Here is a 20,996-nt window from a genome sequence, read left to right on the forward strand (position 1 = left end):
ATTTTTTTCTTGTTGTTACAGGCGTTTTTTGTGAATCCTGAGCTCACGCCTCCCCACTGACAGCCTCTCTCACAGACAGCCTGCATGGGGTGGGGGGGCCGATCGCGGCCTTCCCGGGAAGGTCTAGAGGGGCCTTCCCCTCCCCACGGAGCCGCCCCTGGCCCGCGGCTCCAACCCGCGGCGGTGCCCTCGGCCCGCGCCCCCTCCGTCAGCCAGCGGAGCTCCGCCCGCGGCCCCGCTCTGCCTACCTGGAGCCACCTCTATGGTGCGGGGCGGAGCCGGGCGGCGGGGGCGGCGCGGCGGGACGGGCGCCCGGGCCGGCGGCTGCAGCGACTCCCCTTTGTGTCTGGAGCCGCCCGTGCTGTTGGGGCGGGCGGGCGAGAGGGGGCGCGGGCGGCGGAGCTCCGGCCCTCGCTCGGCTCCCGCCCGCAGCCGGCGGCGGGCAGGGGAAGGAGGCGGAGCGGCCCCTCGCCGGCGAGCCCGGCGCGGGGGGAGGAAGGCGCTGGCAGCGCGGAGAGGCTGAGCGGAGACCGGCGTGAGGAGGCCGGGCTAGGCTGCCCAGCGCTGTGGAAACTCGGGGCGGGAGGCGGAGGAGGGGAAGGGCCTTCGCCCGCGGAGAGCAGCCGGGCGCGCTCGCAGCTGGAGCCGCCGAGGAGGGGCCTCGCCGCCCCGGGCCCCACCTTTGTCGGGGTGGCCGGGGGTGGCGTCGGTGCTGCGGCGGGGGCCGGGGCAGCGCGGAGGAGCCCGCCCGGCGCGGGAGGCAGATGGGCCGGGATGCAGCCGCAGCCCTCGCCGTGAGAACAGCGGGCCTCGCCGCCGCCTTCCCCGGAGCGTGAGGCAGAGGAGGGGCGGCCGGAGGACAGAGACCTTTGCCGGGATGGGACGCGCCGCCGCCGTGAGCCCCTAGCTCGCTCTCCGCGCCCCGGCCAGCCCGCAGGGCCCGCGCTGACTGACACCGCTGTGGGCGCGTCTGGATATGCTCCCTTCCCAACCGGGCGCTTTCTTCGATGTCGTGAAGCTGCGTGGGAAATAGCCCGGTTCCCAGCGGGGTCGGGAGCGTGCCGCCGTCCTCCCCGGCGGGGGAGATGCCGCGGGGCTGGGAGGCAGAGCCAGGCGCTTCCCCCGTGTCCGCCGAGCGCTGCCGGCTCCCGAGGCATGAAGGCAGGCGGCTGTAATGGAGTAAGAGCGAAGACGGCTCCTCTCATCTGCCATTTGCCCTTCCAGACGGGATTGTAAACCGAGAGAGTTCAGGAAGGCTGTGCGAAAGCAGAAGGAATTTCCTCTCTTCGGGGTTTGGCTTTTTTTTTTTTTTTTTTTTTTTACCCCCCTTTTATTTTTTCTCCCGCCGGCTCGAACCGTGTCTTGCCCAGGTATGCCTGCCTCACTGCAGCACCTTGTGCTGGTGCTCCTGCTCTCCAGTGCCACCCTGCTGCTCGGCACTGCGGCTGGTGAGTAGCCACCGGGTGTGAGGAACTGGCCATTTTGGCAGCGGGAAGGGGGTGGGGTCCGCTGGTATTTGGGCACATCTGTGCCTCCTCACCAAGTGGTGTGCATCTATTTCGGCGGCGAAGCCTGATAAAAGTTTGGAAATCCCGATACGTTAGGTGTCTCGGGGAATAAAATCTGCTTTATTGTGTAAATGAGCTCGACCTGCACACTCAGTAAGAATGCTTTGCTTAGATCTGCATCTCTTGTCTAATAACTTACTTCAGTTTTGGAAATATATATAATCTTTTTGTTTTGCATACCTCGCCCTTTGTAAGGTAATGCAGGAATTTTTAATATATATTTTAATCGTCAGCAGAGCTGTGCCTGTTTCGCTGTGGGATCTTCGGGCACAGCCATTTTTAATTTTATCAGCATCGGTGCTTCTCGGGGCCTTACACATGTGCTGTAGTTTTGTAACAGAATTACTGTAATGTGTAATATTTTTTCCCCTGGAGAGAACTGAAGCAAATATGGAACTATTTCTTTTGTCACTTGTGATTACAGAACACAAAAAAACACTATTAAGAAATGCTGAAAGGTCTTGAATGGTACTCATTTTTTATAACAAGAAGTTGGAAGCAGAAATGCTAAGAGCATCCTTACTCATATATTTGGACCCTGTAGTCCTATTTTTAATTGCCTTCGGAAGCTCAGTGTTAGATGTGCAGGGTGTTGGAAAGGAGATGTGTGTTGGTCTGGCAACCTTTGCTTTTCTGTCACGGTGACAGATTAACATGTTGGAGCCTTCGAGTGTAACCCAGCTTTGTTAGGCAGGAATACCAATTGTTCTTGCAGTATGCATTTTCCAGCACTTTTGGAAGACTCCTACGACTTTTCTGTCGTTTTACTGATCAGGATCCAATCTGCAGAGCTTGCTTTTCTTTGTGATATTTTGTAATCTTCTGGATATAGTTCCTAAATGAATGTTCAGAGGAAAATTGCTGAATCTTGCCAAGATGACCCAACAAGCTGGTGGTGGTTTCCATGTTATATTTCAGTGAGGTCTTAAAATTAATTTGTTAAAGTTGAAGATACTTGGTGCCATTATTAGGAAAATCCTGTAAATGACATGTTTAGGCAATTTCTACATCTATAGTCCCTGATTTTCTTGCTTTTGCTTACTAAGAGGTCTCTTTCAGGAAGATTCATAAATGAAAAGCTTGATGTTCCCTGTATCATCCTGACCTTTGACTGCCATTATTTTAGATGGATGTCTGCAGCGTCTCTCTGTGGTCGTTTCTGAGGAGTGTTTTTGGTTTATTCCCCTCTTTTTTTATCCTGGGAGAAGGGACTTCTGAAGGTCAAAAATGTTGGTATTAAAGCACATATGAATCAAGAATGCTCAGCATCTCAACTTGTCTTTCAAATGTATTTTTTTAAAAAGTGTAGGCTTTTTTTTTGCATTTGTGAAAACTTCAGTGGGTTGGTAATTTCTGTGCCCTGATGAAGAAGGGTTACTGAAGGAGCCAGCACAGATTTGTACCAGGCCAAGGGCTGGGCAGGTGCTGTAAGAAACCATTTGCACGGTTTGCCCAATTCAGTTCTGACCTGGCAACAGCATTCCCAGTATTTCAGTTCTGCCTTGTTAAAAGGGTATTAACGATGCCAGCTTGGTCGGTTGGTTTGTGAATAGGAACCTATTTTCCCTTTGTGATTTATTTCTTAATTGTGAAATTTTAACAATTCACATTTTAAAAAAAACTTGGTCATAATCCTCTGTAAAAGTAATTACATGGATGATTTGAGCTTTAGTTAAGGAAGCTAATGGCTGATTTTAAGTTTACACTGCATTTCAGAAAAAAATGTCTATACATGGGGAAGCTACACTAATGTGTAATTCTGCCCTTTTATGTTCATGAAAGAGCCAACACTCTTTCTTCTCTTCCCCTCCCCCAAAGTATGAACTGTATGCTCCCATCAGAGTGAAAATGCTGCCTTTGTAGCTTTGAAACCCCTATTAATTCTTTCTTCTGATTAGTGAACAGATACTATATCTCAGCAGTGTATAGAATTGAGTGCCTATAAATGCAAAATCATGACATCAGAGGGAAAGTATTTTGATAACAGGTTTTTAAGTTTCTGTCTGGAGGAGAATATCTGGATCTCTCTGGGGAGAGCTCCACAAAGACCTGGGCTTAGTATGGGCAGGAAAGGGAAGATAAAACAATGAATAAAGGAGATGACACAAAAAATCTTACTGTGGGGTTGTAGATGATAGTTCCACTCATAATCTGGAATATGAATGAAGCAAGAAGGTGGTTCTTCCTTCCCCTTTCTAACTGAAGATATAATGAAGAACTAGCTCTAGATGCAGAAATATTTGCTGATTATTAGGAGGAAAATATTACTGGCTTCCTCCATAAAATACAGATCTTAACAGTTATCTTATAAGTCTGCATTTAAATAATGTATTAGTCTTTGTAAAGAGAAATGCTTTAGTGAGGACATTTTACTGACAGCAGTCTTGGGTAGAGGTTTAAAAAGCAGTATTGGACAAAAATGGTTTGCAACACTTTGTTCTTTATTTTTCAAGTTATTTGAATACATATTTCTAAATCTTTTGTTTAGACTTGTGAGACATATATAAATATGTCTTTATATCGTAGAGGATTCTGGTGTGTTAGTCATGAGGGTTTGTGCCTGAAGAGGTGGTTGGTGAACCTTTGAGCTGTTCCCCAGTATTGCAAAAGAATTTTGTTTGGGTGTTTGTATGGACCAGATATTAAAGATACAATCTTTCCTCATTTCACTTGCTTACGTTCTGTGATATGCAATACTGAACCACTTTTCCTTCTGCATACATGTCCAGGGTAGACAGCATTCCATTGTCTAATGTGTACATTATTTGCAGAAAGTATAAGGTGAAAATTAAAGCAAACAGAATATCCTTTTATCTTTGGGAATATTTTCATAATTCTGTATCGGTGCGGTTCAATAGGGCTGCAAAAATTAAAGTGTGAAAGGAATTGGATAGAGATTGAAATTTTTTTTTAATGATAATTTTTATTATTAATTAAAATGAGTGAGCTGAAGCATCTTTATCTAATTCTGTCTTGTTCGTTTAAGTTTCTTTAGTATTTCAACATAATTTGTCTGAAATGTGAATTGGCTGAAATGAGGAATAATCTCCTTTGGATATTCAACTTAGTTCTTTTAATTCAGTGTTGCAAATTAGTAACTGACCCTTGTGTCTTGCATATTAAACAATGGGGTTTTTTAAACTCATCTGCACCCTGATTTCTAGTTTTAAAAAGAGCTACTCCCACTGTTTATATTTTTTTCAAATGTAACCTAAAAATTCAGTTTATTTTTCTGTTTGTGTTGGGAGCCCTCTCTGAAATCTTAGCCTGGGAAATGGGAGCCAAGCACTGCTGTGCCTGAAGGATAACCACAGCACGAGTGCAGCCTGGACACCAGGCTGTGTGCTCGTGTAAAGAGATTTTGGAGCTGTGCAAGCCCAGGTTCTGCACAGAGCCCTTCACCCTGCTGGCAAGAGCCTTTTTCCATTAGGTAAATCAGCCTGTATGAGCCTCTGTGATATTTTAACTCAGGTGCTTCCAGTTCCCAAGCAAACTTCAGGACTGGGATACTGCACTGTGCAGTGTCGGCACAGCCAGTGAGGAAATGGAAGCTGTGCTCACCTGGTGGCCAAGGAACCCAAAGATCAAGCCCTGAAACATTACACAGATACCTTGCTCCAGTGTGAATGGTGTCACCCTCAAAGAAACCATGTGTAAAAAGTTCAGTTGTCTCAATTGCCTCAAAAGTCTCAATTGCCTATCCTTCTCTGATGAAGGCAGGCCAACCTCACTTCACCCTGGACAAAGAGGGAACTGTATTTCTTAAAATTATTCTTACAGTGAAGTTTGTTGAAGTGGTTATTTTGATGGCATCTCCCTAGCACTTATTACAAATTTCTGTAAAGAAATATTTGTTGACCTCTATGTTGTTGCTCCCCTTCCTTTTTATATTTCATTAAGTATTTATCAGTAGTTCGTGTAGTCAGTGGCATAGTTTCCTTGGTAGATAACCATTTTCCTCTGCCTTTCTCACTGGAGAGACAAGAAAGTTCTTTAGAAATGTTTTATTCCTAACAACAGAGTGCCTGGTACTGGAGCTGCATTGTGTTTGGACTCAGTCTGGCTGTGCTATGAATATGTGTTGTCATTTTCTGGGCAGAATACAACTTTATAGCCAGGGCTGTGAGCTGAGTGTAAAGTTTCATTTGGAACAAAATGTTTATGCCCTGAATAAAACAGGCTGGGTGATGATTTAGGTTGGGTAGGACTGGAATCTGTGCATAGCTTACAGGCAGTAACTATTAATTTTATTGAGATTGTAGACTTAGTGGAGCTACTCACTGCTTGATTTTGAATTTAAGAATAAGTGAAATACAGGAACTGTTCCCCAAAAGACTAACATTTAAGTACGCAAACTTATTTTCTGCAGTGTGGATTTTATGGTGGGTTTTTTTTGGTTGTTTGTTTTTTACTTGTTTGTGGGTTTTGGTGGTGTGGTGTTTTTTGGGTTTTTTTCCCCTCATTTTTTTTCCTGAAGCATAAGTTCACAGAAGCATAAGGCTGGAAATTTTCTCTGTTTCCTCTATGGTCTGGTTGTGTAAGTACAGATAATAATGTCTGTCTAACATCTCTAAAATCTCCAGTGAAGAGGGATTTCACAGCCTGTCTAGGTAGTCTGGCCTGTTACAGTGCTTAATTATCATGTTTTTCATAATGCAACAGTAATAGAGTTTTTTTGGCCTCTTTTATAATGCAAGATTGTTTAAGATATGTCATAATTAATATGTGGCAATCCACCTGAAAATGTAGTGTACATACACAGGCAATTGCCAGGGAATTCCAGTTTAGATAAGTTCTTGTGTTTAAGCTTAGTGTTTTCACCTTGGCTACAGTAATATGTGATGAAAACCTTGAGTTGACCATCGGTGTTTTAAAATGCAATTTTGCAGTTTTTAAAGATTTTGAGAACTGTGCTCTTCCCAAAATTTCGATTCCTGATGATGCCTTCCTGACTGGAGATGTCTGTTGATGTGTTAATTGCAGATCTGGGAGCTGGGCTGAGCAGCTGAGAATCTGATAGGAGAGGTCAGTCAGGGGGTGTGGTGAGCAGGAAGCAAGGCTGGGACAGGAGAGGTTTGAAAGGATGAAGGATTGGGTCTGGTTTGCTGTGGGATGAGAACCAAGACAGCCAGACAGAGATAGTGTCTGAGCATTTGTCAGACTTGCTCGGAGAATGAGTGGAATGAACCTTTTGCACTGGGAAGGGAGGGAAGCATAGTTAGAGGTAGCAGTTTGGAAGATCTCTGTTCTTTCTTGTGAGAATGAATGAGACACACAGTCATTCAGATGATGCCTTTACCCTTCCCTTTTTCCCTCAGTCTTGTAAGTTTCGAAACCACGAGCTTTTGGGTGGTGGTGGCATTTTGTTTCAAGTCGCTGGGATGTGTCAGTTTTGTCAGTTGCCTTACTGAGTTTGCATTGAATCGTGTGTTCTGTTTTGAACTGTAAATGTGTCTACCTTTTGCATCTCTCAGTACTCTGTATTCCCTCTTTGGTTTATTCTGTGAGAGAAGGAAGGAAGGAAGAAAAAATAGGCATTATGGACCCAGAAGACTGACATCTGTGAACCCTTCTGTCTCCACCTCTAACTCCGTATTCTGCTAGCCAATTTCAACCATATGTGAAAGATGAGAAAAGTCTCAAGAGATTAATTTGCTACCATTTTCATGAAAAATTAGGAAATGAATAGAGCAATAGAGGAAAAAGTTCCAAGGTAGAGGTTTTTTCAAGGGAAAAGAGGAGCATAACTCAGCCCAGGATGTAAGTGTTGGTGCATACACTGCTCTGGACTATGCACAGAATATTTTTTTTCCTGCTCACTTGGCATGCTGTATGAGATCTGGGAGAGAGTGAGGGATCCCTTCTGTGGGAGTTGGCTAAGAAGTGTGGGAGAAGAGTCACATTTCTAGGCAATTAGTTTGCTGCTTGTGGAACAACTGGTGTTTCTGAGACAATTTAGTAGCCAATTTTTTTGACTGAACTTGCAAAACAATGCCCAGATCATTTTACTGAATGCTTATCATCCATTTATGAACTTCACAGTGTGTATGAGTAACTTAAATGCTATGCATTGTTTTTCACACATTGAAAACTGCATTTAGCTGATTGTCCTGTGTATATTTTGTAGTTCAGATATCCACACATCAAGCTTCCTTATGATCTTCTTTTCAACAGCGGTGTAACTCAGGCTTTTCCAGTGGTCCCTTTGAATGTTTTTGTAATGCATATATTTATACTTGCTTCAATCTGTGAAATTCATGAAAAGTAGTTTTATTATTTCTTTCAGGAGGGGTAATGGGCAGGTATGTACTGTCACCTTCTGGGCTGCAGCAAGTGGCAGACAATGACACTGGCAGTGGTACAGGGAACCTTGCATTACCTTGCCCACTCACAAGTCAGTACAGAAGCTCTTACCATTATGTCCAGCCAAGAGCTGGGATTTATGCTGCTCCTTCTACTGTATATCCTTTGACTGTTTTGAGTTGTAAGCAGGATGGGTGGAAGAAAAGATGGGTACGAGGTTTTTTTGGTGGTGGTGAGGTGGCTGTAAGTATGATCATAGGTCACTTATGTTAATTGGGCTCCTTAGTTTATACATTGGAGAATGCAGCACCTAATTAACATCAAAGTGTTGGGCGTTGGCAGTGTCATCTCAAGCTCGTCATTCTTGGCATGAAGTGCACTTCCCTCTGCATAAGTCACAAAGGTCAGGTTTACCTGGTGTGAGAAGCTTTAATGTAGTTCAGGGACAAGAACAACTGACTAAACATGATCTGCTGCTCTTGCTTTTCCCTTATGAGATTTCCTCAGTATGGTTTGGTTTCTGTTAAAAATAAAACATTTTATTTCTACAATTAAAGCAGCAGATACTTGGTACAAGACTCCTAGACCATCCATGTTAAAGAACCTTTATTAGATTTCCTAAGAATTAGAATTAATCCTCAGTCCTTTGTTAGACTTCACAAACTTGTATCAGGAAAAATAGTGGGTTGTGATACCATTAAAGCTGTTTTCTCTAATAGTGATTATATTAAATAAGTGATCTCACAGCAGTATGCTTAGTTATCCACTGTAAAAAACTGCTTGCTTTTGTTAGTGGAGTGATTCTGTTGTAGTCAGATTGTTGCTGAATGTAGTTGAAAATTAGCCCTTCCTTTTGATGCTGTCCTTCAGAGAGAAGTCAGTAAAGCTGATTTCTTTGGAAGGCTTAGTGTTCCTGTACCTTCCAAACTGCAAAAATCTTGGTGTGGACATATTTTTTGCAGAAGATAATGTGCTGTATGCTGTGAATTTTTGTCAGTCTTTTTATTTGTTTAAAACCTAAACATTAGAAATAGTTTTTCTATATTTATTTGCAGAGAAAGGACTTAGCTGTAAATTAAGATGTTTCAAAATTATTATCAGTTCTTAAATATAAATTTTTATTATATTTACCTGAGATATGAATGGTATGTAAAACCAGTACAGTAAGGTGAAGAAAACTAAGGTTGTAGTAGGAAAATTGCAGCAGCTGTCCTTTTAGTTAGGCAGTGGCACTGCCGTGTATATGCAAAGCAGGCACTTAGCCCAAGAAGAAGCCTTCTGTATTAAAATAATTTCAGTTGCAATCAGAGAAGGATAAAAGGAACCCTGTAATGAAGTTCGTCTGGATGCCACCACGGTGTTGGTTTCTTACGTTTGCATGCTTGGAGTTCTTTTCCTTTATTTCTGGCCGGGGCCGGGGAGCCGCAGCCGGGGCAGCTGCCGGGACCGAAATAGGCGGGCGGCTGTAAGAGAGCCGGGCTCGGCCCTGCCCGGGCCCGCGCTGCTCGCCTGGGAGTGCACGGGCTCCTCCCAGCCTTCTGTGCTATTCCTACCCGGCCCTGCAGGCTGGGGTGAATGACTCAGTGAATTTAAATGAGTGAAGAAAAAGATGTGGAAACAGTAGGGTAAATCATTCCTCGTGTCCGCCGCGGTGTTATTTGGATCTCTGAAAACTTGTAGAAAAGATGCAAATTTTCAATTCTAATGTGTGTGACATAGATACAATGAAGATGAACTGTAAAACATACATGTATATATGGATGTGTGCATATCCTTATTCACTCAATATATTACCAAAATTCCAGCCTACCAGTATGTTCCGCTGCTAAAACCGAATATTTTAATATTAGCAAATTTAGTGTTTGCATGGCGTTCTTAATTTGCAAAAAGTCCTCATAAATGGCTTATTTGGTGGGATGGGTAAACTTTAAACTTATTAATTACATCCAGATTCTATCAGGACCTGTTAAATAATTTCTCTTTTAGTTATGCTAGGATGAATCTGACCTAATTAAATTTTAGTTAAATATAATCTGTAGTAGTTAATGCTGTTGCAGCAGAACACAATTATTTGGTCACAGGTTTTTGGTCATTGTTTTAGCCAAGAATTTCAAATCTAGTAAATATTTTTCCTGATTTTTTCCATACAGACTTAGAAATATCTAAAGTGGCAAATAGAGAGACTTTGTTGTCTTCTATTGTTTCCTGTCAGAGAAGTAGTACCATTAAAGAAGCTGTCAGCAAGTTTAGCTTCCCTTATTTTAAGAAATACTGGAATAGAATATTTGTGTGCAAAACAAATAACCCCCTAATTAGTATTTTACTAATCTGTATGTAGACTGTATAGCTACTTAAAACTGAAGATGTGGTCTTTGGGCGCAGGAATACACAGTCTAAATATGACATCACATAGTAAATTAATTTTTAAAATGGGGAGAAGGGAGGTTGTTTAAAGTAAGTGATACAGTAATAATATAAAGTATAGTACAAAGTAGTGATACAGTAACAATATAATAACTCAAACAACTTTGTGGTTTCACTTGGAGAATGTAGGAATATTTTACTCGTAATTTGCAATGTGCAGGGGAAAAAAATCAGTGAGGTCCTAAGACACTTGAATAATAAGTGGTGCCATAATATATAAGACTGGTAAGAATATTGTGATCAGGAGTCACTTCACTGAGGAAATCTAGGGATATTTAAGAGGGAATGCACTGAAAGGGATGCTGCATTGAGTTCTGTTGAGGAATAGAAGAGTTAAATGTGGAAACAACTATTCAGATGTTATGTACTTTGAAGTAGTCATCAAAACAAAGTCTTTCATCTTGAAGAAGTGAAGGTCTGGAAATATTGTGAAGGAAGCAAATATTGTCAAAGTGGTATCATGGCCAGCAACTTGATTTTCTTGACTGGTTTTGGAAGAGTGGGAGAAGGGTTGGCAACAAAAGAGCTGAGCTGAGAACATAATAAGGCATGCAGAAAAATAAAGAATGGGCTTTTAATGTGCTATAAACAAAACTGGGAACAGACTTGGTGATCCAATAAAGAGGGAAGAAGATAGGTGGAAAAAAAAAAAGCTCTGCAGTTAATTAAGGTTCTCATTAAACACCGGGAGACCCACTGTGAAGAAGAGTGAATTGTGTGTAGCACCAGGGCAATGTGCATTCTCCTGTCACTCCTGGATGCCCTGTTTCAGAAGGAAGCTTCACTGGCTAAGTGAGAAAGCATCTGAAATTGCCAGTAAATCCAGAATGTGCCCTTGAGTTCTGTCTGAGCTGCACTGTTCATGATCCAGTGCTCATGATAATAGCAGCAACAGGTTTTTGTTTGACCTGTAAAGAAACAGATGAAAAGCAAAATTTAACTTTTAAAGAACATTTTGATGTGGCATATAATACAAAAATTTACAGAACCTTTTTACAGAGAGCCTGAATAATCCACAGTTGCATTAACTGAAATAAGAATTTGTTAAAATCTCAGCCTTTTTTATGTCTTTGTCTTTTTGATTATGATTGATCTTCCATAAATTTGTTGTTATATATTCGTGAATACCAGTGCTTAATTTAAGTGATTGAAAGGCTATGGAGTTTTCCAACACAATGTTTTAGTGTTGCTTTGCTACAGCAAGGTGAGCTATGGCTTCTCTTTGGTGCTAGTTTAATGTATTTGTTCTGCATACAGTATCTTTTCTGCCGAGTTCAAATCTTAAAAATGTAGTTAAATCCATAGTTTTCAGACATCACAATTCAACGTGCACTTAACGACATTGTGGTATATCACTTCCAGTCTTCCTGCAATATGTTCAGGCATATAACGCAAAAGAAAAACCCAAAGACATCAACAGCCTTTAGACAGGCTTCAAACTGAAGATAAATCAGTATAATTCTACATACTGAACTTTTTTACTGTATCAACTAACTTGTCTTCTATATCTTTGCTGAGGGGGAAATGAACATTTGTGTGAATGTTCTCTATTTAAATGGAAATTTAATAAGTTACTTTTCCCTTTCTGTGTTGATGTGATGCCAGTTCTGAGCCTCTCACTGTTGCTTTTTCATGTTTTTGTGTTCATGCTGTAAGTTTAAACCCAGAATCGCTTTGGGACAATGAAGTCCAGTACAGTTATGTTCTATTTCCAGATGCTTCTTATACAAGATGCTGGTGTAATCCCACAAGCCTTTTTACTATTCCTGTGTTCTGAGTACTTTATTCATTTGTACACATTTATTGGTAGTTCTTTGAACTTGACGGAGGTTTTGGAGATCAGGCATTTTATTGAGACTGCCAGGAAACACTGACAAGTAAGCCTATTGCAATATCCTGGCTTCCCCAGATAAAACTAGACATCCTGGCTGGATGTTTACCAGTGTTATTACAGAAGAAGGTATTTGTGTCTTGAGTCTTTCCTAGATTTGTCCATCCTTCTCCACCCTTGGCTTTGTTATTCTTTTTAGGATGGTTAGAATAAGCATGTCACGTATTCACCTTTATGTTACCGACATGTGCTTTCAACATGTAACTGCAACATGTTTAAATGTTGCCACTAGTTTAAAATGTAGGAATACCACAAACAAACAGTTATTACATTTAGCTGAAATATTTAATAGCACGGGAGGATGACGTATGCGATGGAATCCGATAGTAAATTCCTTTGTGGCAATGACATAAAGCAGTTCGTTTCAGTGCTTCATTGATAACACTGAAGCTTGCTTCACTTCCCTGAGGTGTGGGAATACGAGGTGCAGAGGTAACTGCATTCCATCAAGTCTCAGTCTAGACAGGCGCACGAGAGCATCATTCATCCTCTAGCAAACAAGGCAGGCTAATCACCTTCTTAAAAGTGACCTTGCAGCTGAAGAATGTGCTGTGGTGGGCACACAGAAAGGCAACTGGAGAGCTCAGTGCCATCACCAGCAGCACAGCTCCTGGAGCTGAGGGTCTCACCTGGTGGGATGTGGTTGGAATTGCAGAATGTGGCTCCTCCTTATTTTATAGGGATGGTGGTTTTTGGCAGAAATGGTTTAATGAATTGCTGTACAGTTAATTATGTTTGATTGAAGGAAAAGCTTATTATCTAGTTAAGGTGGGAGGAAGTTTGAAGTGCACTTTTACAGCAGTATTAGAAAGCACCAGTAGAAACTCAGCTCCCTTTAATTGAAGAGTAACAGAGTGAGCTTTGACTTTTTCAAACAGCATTTACAGGAAAAGGGCTTTTTAATTGCATTTTATTTATGAAATTGGATGGTGTCTACTTCTAAGGCACAGCAAAATTAAGAGGTGTGATGCAGCACCAAATGAGCCCTGTTCAAATATTTCTGCTGGATTTGGTAGCCTCATCTCTACACAGACACTACCAGAATTAGTAGGAGAGGATTTAGGAGTGGAAAATTGTGGGAGCTATTGAGGAAAGTGTGGAAAGGTATTTTCAAGTTTTCTTGGTTATGTGAGGACAAACACCTTATAGCAGATGCCCCTATTGCACAAAGGGGGCACAAAGAGTGAGATGCACTAGGACAGCTTGAGGATAATTAAGAACTCTTAACAAAGAGATGTAAAGGAAGAGGGTGAGTTCAGATGGAAACTAGTTTGCCAACTGCTGTGCTTTGATTGACTCTGTGCATGTCCCTAACCTGTGGTAAGTGTTAAGACAGCTCTTAGAAAGAAGTTGTGAGTATGCAGATGCTGAGTTGCTGTAGGATAAATTAAGTAAATTAGCACTGTAGTTTCATATTTTATGTTATCTGGCTTTGTGGACATCCTTCCTTCTCCCTTGTCAGTTGTTCTGCTGGAGCAGGAGATTGTAATCCTGCAGATCAAGATCCAAGTGGAGCATTTAAAGAAGGGAAGATGCAAATGTTCTTAGCAGAGAATGAGCACACTTCTGTAGTTTTGTTTTCACTCACAAAATCAAAATTACCTAAAACCAGAGCATTATAAATAAACATGAGATTAGTCATATAGACCTTTAAACTATCATTTTAGCAACTATTTGACCTTAATTCAGATGCTTTGTGCATAACTATGGTGGTTTTTATGAGGTGTTTTTCTCTGCAGGGTATTTGCCTCATTTGGTGATAAAGGGGTAATTTCAAGGCCTTGCAGGGGATAGGCTTTCATAGTTGCACACTCTCCTGCTTCTCTCTTCCCCATGGATGTTGTATCCTCCAGGTCAGAGGTGGTTCTTTATGTGTGCTTCTTTCTTGATACTATATCTTCTTAAATTTCACTTATTGCCCTTATTTCAGTTATCGTAGAAAGACATTTTTATTTCCACTTGAACATTGCTATTTTATGCATTTCTTCTCTTTAATGAAAAGAAACTAGTTGTATCATGTTACTAAAAAGAGATCTTTGATAAGTGCTCAGATCAACTGGGGTGCATAAAGGAAGTGCAAGAGACTGAAGTTTATTCTTCCCTAGAGGAATGCTTAGCTTCTCTGACTCTTCTGGTATGCTTTCAAAAAGTAAGACTCCTTTATTTTTCTACTTTTATTATCTTGCAGAACACAAACTCTGAGACTCTTAATTGATAGATCCACTGTGGATGTATAATTTGTTCTGGGGAAGATGCTGTTGGGGTGAGATTAGAGGCACTGTAGGACAGTCATTGCCTACCTAAACTTGGCTCAGTAAAGCCTACAAGAGGTGGCTCACCTACTAAACTTCTTAAAACATGCATGAGCTTGAGTGAGTAATTAAGGAAGTGATTTCAGATATATATTTAAATAATGCTTTCAGAAGAATCATAAGAAGCTTTGGTTACGATCTGGGGAGAGGAGGCAGTTAAGGTAAAATTGTGTGAAGGGCTGTTTTAGTCTTTGAGGAATATACAGGTTCCATGCCACAGATGTCCAAACTATTTCTCTTAACTAACCATTTTATTAAAAGGTTCCAGGACTTTTGAGAGGCAAGCTGGTAATATAATTTGTCACTGCGTAGACAAAACCTAAAATTATTCTCAGCATTGTAAACTCTTGTGTGGCAGAGGAAGGTGGGTGTGAGAGTTCAAAAAGAAAATGATCATGCTCTCTTGGAGATCTGTATCTAGTCATTAGTGTGATAGCGGATACCTTGTAGTTATGCTGGATTTATTTTGAATTTTCATCTTTGTGTTGGAATTGTATTGTGCAAGACTGATGAGATCAGTCTTTGGAAGTCAGCTTAGAGCTGCTTGTAGCCTTTGCTTGCTCTGCCCTTCCTATCCTTCCGGTTTTTATTCACCAAATGTATACAAATGTGAACACAAATACTGTCTCCATCTGAGGACAAAGATAGAGTTCCTTTCTCATGTCCCATACTTGGCATATGGTAGCATTTATCTAGTTCTGTTAAGGACTGCAGAAGACTTGTTTTAGCAGGGCTGTCTGTCTCTACAGGTTCCTGTACTGGAGTTCAATTGTCCCAAGTGCAAATGATCACACCAAGTAGCAGTGCTTGAGCAGTGCAATCAGAATCTGTAGTAGTTTGTGTGAGGTCTGCATCCCCTTTTACACTCACTTGTACAACAGCAGCTTAAATCTGGATCCCCTGGCTGGCCTCAGGGCCCTACCTAATTCAGGCTTGCTATTTCTGTGTGGAGCAGAAATAGATACACTCAAAGGTAAAGCTGCCTGCTGCCCTTCAGGGCTGAAGTTGGTTTTGAACCTGTGACAGTATTGAAGACAGTGCATGGTTGCAAGCTGCGAGCCCTGATATTTTGTAAAAACAGCTGAGAGAAAAGGAAGTAGTAGTTACGGCTGCTGTGTAAGATGAAGAAAGGAAATGGGAGCCTCCCTTAAGTGCAGCCACTAAGAAGGATAGTTAAAAATAGCTTCTTTTCCCCTCTAAACAATTGTCTAAGTTGTAATAAATCTTGTTTTTTCTTGGGACGTGGAGACAAGTCCCATTCCCTGGGTGCTCTGTTCTGAAACACCAGTTGTGTTTTGAGAACTTGCTCTGCGCACATTGATTATTGCAGTACAGATGTTTAAAAGGAAAGAAACAAACACTGAGGCCCAACTGTGACTGTAATGAGCAAAAGCATGACAGTACTTAAAAATACATACACACTGGATGGGAGGAGGACCTCAGTGAGATGAAGTATCTTGCTGTTGCTTAGTGTGCCACCCCAAAGAGGAACACATAGCTGCTTTGATGCCTTGGAGTGCATTGTCATCCACTTCACTGTCCATTCATTGCAATCCCAAACTGATGGATTTTTGGAGATTTATCATGGTAGAAAGCTGCTTGTGACAGCTTTGTACTAAGTAAAGCTGCTCTCAGAGAGAAAACTTAAGAAAAGTGGCAGCTTTATTGCAAAACATACAACTATTAGAGATAGCAATTATAAAAGGAAATTTTTATTTTGGAAGGTTTAGAAATTAATTTATTACTGTCTCACCAATGTTAACTGCTCTGTTTAAGTTCCATACAAAAAGTTCAAAAGAGAGAATGGTGTAATTTCAAATATATTTTGGAGTGTTTTACTTTGTGCCTTACTCAATTGCTGTTTGAATTCTGATTAAACAGATTTTTTTTATAATTATTCTTGATCACCACGTTTCTTCAACTTGTTATTCCAAGCAAGCCACAGATTCCAAATATTTGTAGTTTTATATCATCCACTCATGCTCTTTGTCGTTTTGATTGAGCTGCTTCTGAGATGTTTAACAAAACAGCTAAGAAACAGATGACTAAAGAGGTAGTATGTGCAATTGCCCAACTACTTAAATATATTTTAATGACTCAGCAAAAAGTGTTTATTTGGTAGACACATGGTGGATGTTCCTTATTTTAGATGAAAGTGAATTTCTAATCTTAAGCTGCATCTAAATTAGCAGTTCCAAGTCTCTTTACTCTGACATGCTTTCACTGCTTTTCTTAGAAGCAGCAGGAAACTAGAATGTTCCCTGTGTAACTTTTTTTCTTCCTTGTCTTTTGAGAGTGAATCTAGTTGGGGTTTTATATTGCGAGAAAAAACACATTGTAGAGACGTGAACACATTGTGAAAATTTCTTTACTTTCATTTCTTTTTTTTCATGTTTGTGTATTTACTTTGGTTTTTTTCACTTTTGTTTCTCTCTTCTGCCCAGTGTTCTTTAAGTGTCAGTTCTGCCTGTGTAGAAGAGAGAAGAGGTAATTTGAGCCTTAGCATTATCCAGTTATGGTGCTGGAATGCTTTGGTGTCTAATACTAGTACATACGGAATTATTCTGAGTCCTGCTTTCTCTGTAGATACCAAGAAATTCCAAGACCCAAAGGACATTTAAATTAACAGATGAAACCCTAAGAGTGTTTTCATTTAATTCTTTCTGAAGCCTATTAGTTTTTTGCATCTCAAATAGTAAGTTTAGCATGAGGGAATCCAGTGTGCTATTGTCTGAAAATCAATAAAAGCAGATCACATGGATTTACTCAGATATTGCCAACTTCTTAGTGCAGTTTGGTGAATTTTAAGATACACATACTGTGGTGAAACTTTAATTAGTGTTTAATTAGTAGTTGTGGCTATTTTTTTCTTGTAATCATTTGACTTCCAATCCCTTCCTATTTGTAACAGCCCTTATTTTTGCTAATGGTGAGCTTTGTAATTTTTCTTAAGGCTTTCTGTGTGTGAGAGCAAGCTCAGGATGATTGTGGTCTTAATTAAAATTATTGGCTTTGGAATTAGGAGACAACACTTTAAGTCATCTTTGGACATTTGGAACTCTGAGCATCCAAATTCCAAAATGGACAATGTAGTGTTATTAGATTCTTGAATTAAAATGATTTAGTTGCCAAACCTTACATTATGGCCACATGAAAGCCATTATGAAAGTGGACTTGGACACTGAGTTACAGTTTCTTTACTGTGGGAGAAACATTCTAACTAGGGACAGATTTCAAACTATATTAATGAAAAAGTACAATAGAATTAAAAGTATCACAGTCTTTTGTGGCATGCAGATGAATGTGTGGTAGAGTACTGGTTAATAGCTGGAAATATAAGACATCTCTACCAGAAAAGGTTATTTCAATGATTTACTACTTGGAAGCACATGAAAATTTAGTGAGGTGCAAGAATGCTGATAACTTAATTGGAGATGAACTTTTCTCTGTCTTGATTTTCCCCTGTGACTGAATGGCTGAAGCACCAGGTAGGCACTAGGCTAGTGTGAAGAATGAATCCTCTTCACAGGGGCCATGGAATAAATATCTGTTTAAGCATGTGGGGGAAAATCCCATATTTTGAGTTAGTCGCCAGAAAAGACTGGACAGAGAGGAATTATTCTTTGCTTAAAGTCTTTGTAGGTTTCTTAGTAAATAATCAAAGGAGTAGATTTTTGATGATGACACATGCACACGGTTTGTGCATAATTATCTGTCTCTGCCATAGTATGAATGTGCTCCTTCTTTCAGGATGGATAATATTCACTTGCAGTATGTAGTCTTGTTCGTACTAAACAGGGATCTGTAGTGAACCAATTAAAAATACATGGTATCTTCCAATCTTTATTTGTTGATGTAATTGTCTAAATACTATGGAGTACAAATACGCAGTCTTGCATCCAGAAACCCCAGTGAGAGCTTTCTGCTGTAAGGTTATGGAAGAAATTAATTTAAAAAGAGAAAAAAAAAAGCCACAAACTCAAAACTTCATATAGTGAAAAGAAGATGATATTAAAAAGATCTCTTGTATGCTTTGAAGTGAGCAGTTTATTTCTTGCTGTTTGCTACAATAATATTTGTGTCCTCAGCACAACATTGTGATCAGAATCATAGAATAAATGCCAGGGACCTAGAGGGTGAGCAGGGGAAAGGGAAGAACAAAAAGCTGCTTCTACAAAGCAGAGTTGTTCTTTATTGGAGACCACAAGCATTTCCAGTCTTTCTTTTCTCTGTTGCAGCTGCATCTTCTCCCTGGCTTTTGGCCTTTTCATTTGGTGTTGACCTCCTTTGCTTTTGTCTGTTTTTCTGCTCAGTGGCACCACTGCTGCTTTACGCTGACCCTTGTTCTGCCTTTTCACTGGTTTGCACGTACCAGCTTTATTCATATTTTTTGGGTTTTTTTCTATTTTGTGTGTTTCCCTGGGAAAAGCAAGATTAGAAGACAGGGTCATGCTTTTAGTTCCATCTTTACCAGAGTAGGTGCTTGGCTGCTGGATGAGGAGCTGAAGTTCACCTCAGCTTATTTGAAAAGGTTTTTCCAGATTTTTCCCTGCCTACGGAAGCAGCTTGTGCAACAGTCCCATGTCCTAGAGAGGCTGTAGAGCACGTCCAGTGCTGCTGGTCTGTGAAAAATTGAGTTTCCAAACTAACAACCCCTTCTGAAGTTTTTCAGAGGCCTATAATTTTGGTACTTTGTCAAGAAAATGAGCAATCCTCTCTCTGTTCCCCTTCCACTTCCCCACAAGAAAAAAAAAAAGCTCGCCACAAACCAACCAGGAGCCACACCCTTGGTATGAGGCAGCCCGTCTGCCACAGCTTAAATTCAGCTTCTTCCACTTTTAGAATTCGTCAACAGAATGCTTTAAAAAGGTATTCTAATGTGGACTTCACAACCTATTTTTTTCTGGTCTTACTGCAGTTATGACAACATCATTTTAACAGAGTCTTGTTTTTAACTTCTAAGTAGAAAAGTTATGCTGTATGAAATCTGTGACCTCACTGATAGTTTGGCGAATATCTTAAGCTACTGAAAATGGAGTTCTTCTAAGATGTGTCAGATCCTTAATTATAGGCAGAATTCCAGGCTGGCTTATAATAAATGTAATTACTCCCTTCCCTCTCAATTTAAATTAAAAGTAAGTAAATATAAATAATGTCAATCCAACTGTCCTTCAATGCTGTCCTCAATTGGCTAACATTGGAAAGGTGGCTAACAGTGCAATTAGTTTTTAGAAGAGGTCCTAAAACTTGAATTTCAGGTTATGTATAGGAACATAGTGAGATGAAATAATGGGAAGATAAACAAGAACAGGAGTACTTGTTGTGGTGGTCAGTTTAACAAAACTGAATCCTGATAAAAAGCCAATAACAAAACAGACCTACTGTGTTAATGTATGTGTGTTATTTGTGTGATTTGTAACCCATTTGACCTGAATTACCACTGTCTTCCACTGTTTTGCATTTTGATGAAAACTTTCCTTCTGCTTGAATTTGTCTTGTAACATTATTAACAAATTCTAAAAAATATCATTCAGTACTCAGTAATTTCATGGAGAAATTAAATTTGCATGGAGAAATCTGTAACTGCTAGCAAAATCTTTTGAAGACGGGCGAGCACTCCATTATCTAATGATGGACATCACTGCTATTCTGCAGCTTGTCCCCGCTCCTGGTGCTTCTCAAACAAGCTACCATCTATGGAGGACAGTATTCTAGTGACTGCTCAAGCTTGTTTTCTGCTTTATAAGCAGAAGTATGTGTATTCAGGTGAGTGTTTTCAATGGACCTATCGACAAGAGCATAGAACTCCTCAGAGCTGCACATGCTCCAGTTTTTACATCCAGGCTCTCAAAAAAACCTTGTGGAGAGAAATTTATGTGTTCTGTCTCTTGGACAGTCCCAGTGGCATAAACTCTGTGTCTGACAAGAAGTTTTATGTACGAAAGATTGTTTTAAATGCCTTTACAGGAGAAGTAAATGTTTGTTGTGGTCCCTCTAGTGAAGACAGTGTTGTAATGTCTGTGCAGGTGCAGGTGTGCAGCTGGCTGGTGTGGATGAGGTGCCTTATCACACCCTCCATAGTTTGGAGAGCCTGCATGAGTCAGTATGATATTCTCATGGGGCCAGCAAGAGGTTTGACGTTTCTTAATTGACTCAAGACTTTCTTTTGTGGCCATGAGATGTGTTGAATCTCAAAAGGAATATGAAGGACTGGCTGAAATGTATAGGGGGAAATCAGTGTAGAGTACCCCCTCCTTTTGTGTACACCAGCTGAAGCTTACAGTGGCTGTGTTGAAGTAGTTCCCCTTCTTGGGGGGTATTTTTCATCCCTATCTTGATGAAACACATTTGGTGGCTCCCACAGCAAGGAGAGACCTGCTCCAGGTCTGCCAGGCATTGCAGATGATAGGGCACTGGCTGTTGGGGGATTCTGGTAAGTGCATGCTTTGACACTCATGTTTCCAATTCCCCAGTGCTGCAGTTCCAGTCACTGCTTAT

The 20,996-nt window shown here is 40.8% G+C and overlaps 1 protein-coding gene across 3 annotated transcripts in view; it reads left to right on the top strand.

Annotated features, from left to right (window-relative positions):
* Nucleotides 1–364: 364 nt before the first annotated feature.
* Nucleotides 365–20,996, top strand: part of BMPR2 (bone morphogenetic protein receptor type 2) — a 106,141-nt gene continuing 85,509 nt past the window's right edge. Inside the window, exon 1 of one of the 3 annotated variants that reach the window (XM_064434047.1) lies at nucleotides 365–1,448. In XM_064434047.1, the coding sequence (XP_064290117.1) occupies nucleotides 1,373–1,448 (76 nt within the window). In that variant the 5' untranslated portion in view covers nucleotides 365–1,372. Of the gene's footprint in view, nucleotides 1,449–1,579; nucleotides 1,662–6,665; nucleotides 6,891–20,996 lie in introns of those variants that run through there. The other 2 variants (XM_064434049.1, XM_064434048.1) reach the window with 2 other exon arrangements.

Source organism: Passer domesticus, chromosome 10 (genome assembly GCF_036417665.1).
Source record: "Passer domesticus isolate bPasDom1 chromosome 10, bPasDom1.hap1, whole genome shotgun sequence".
Classification (NCBI taxonomy): Eukaryota; Metazoa; Chordata; class Aves; order Passeriformes; family Passeridae; genus Passer; species Passer domesticus.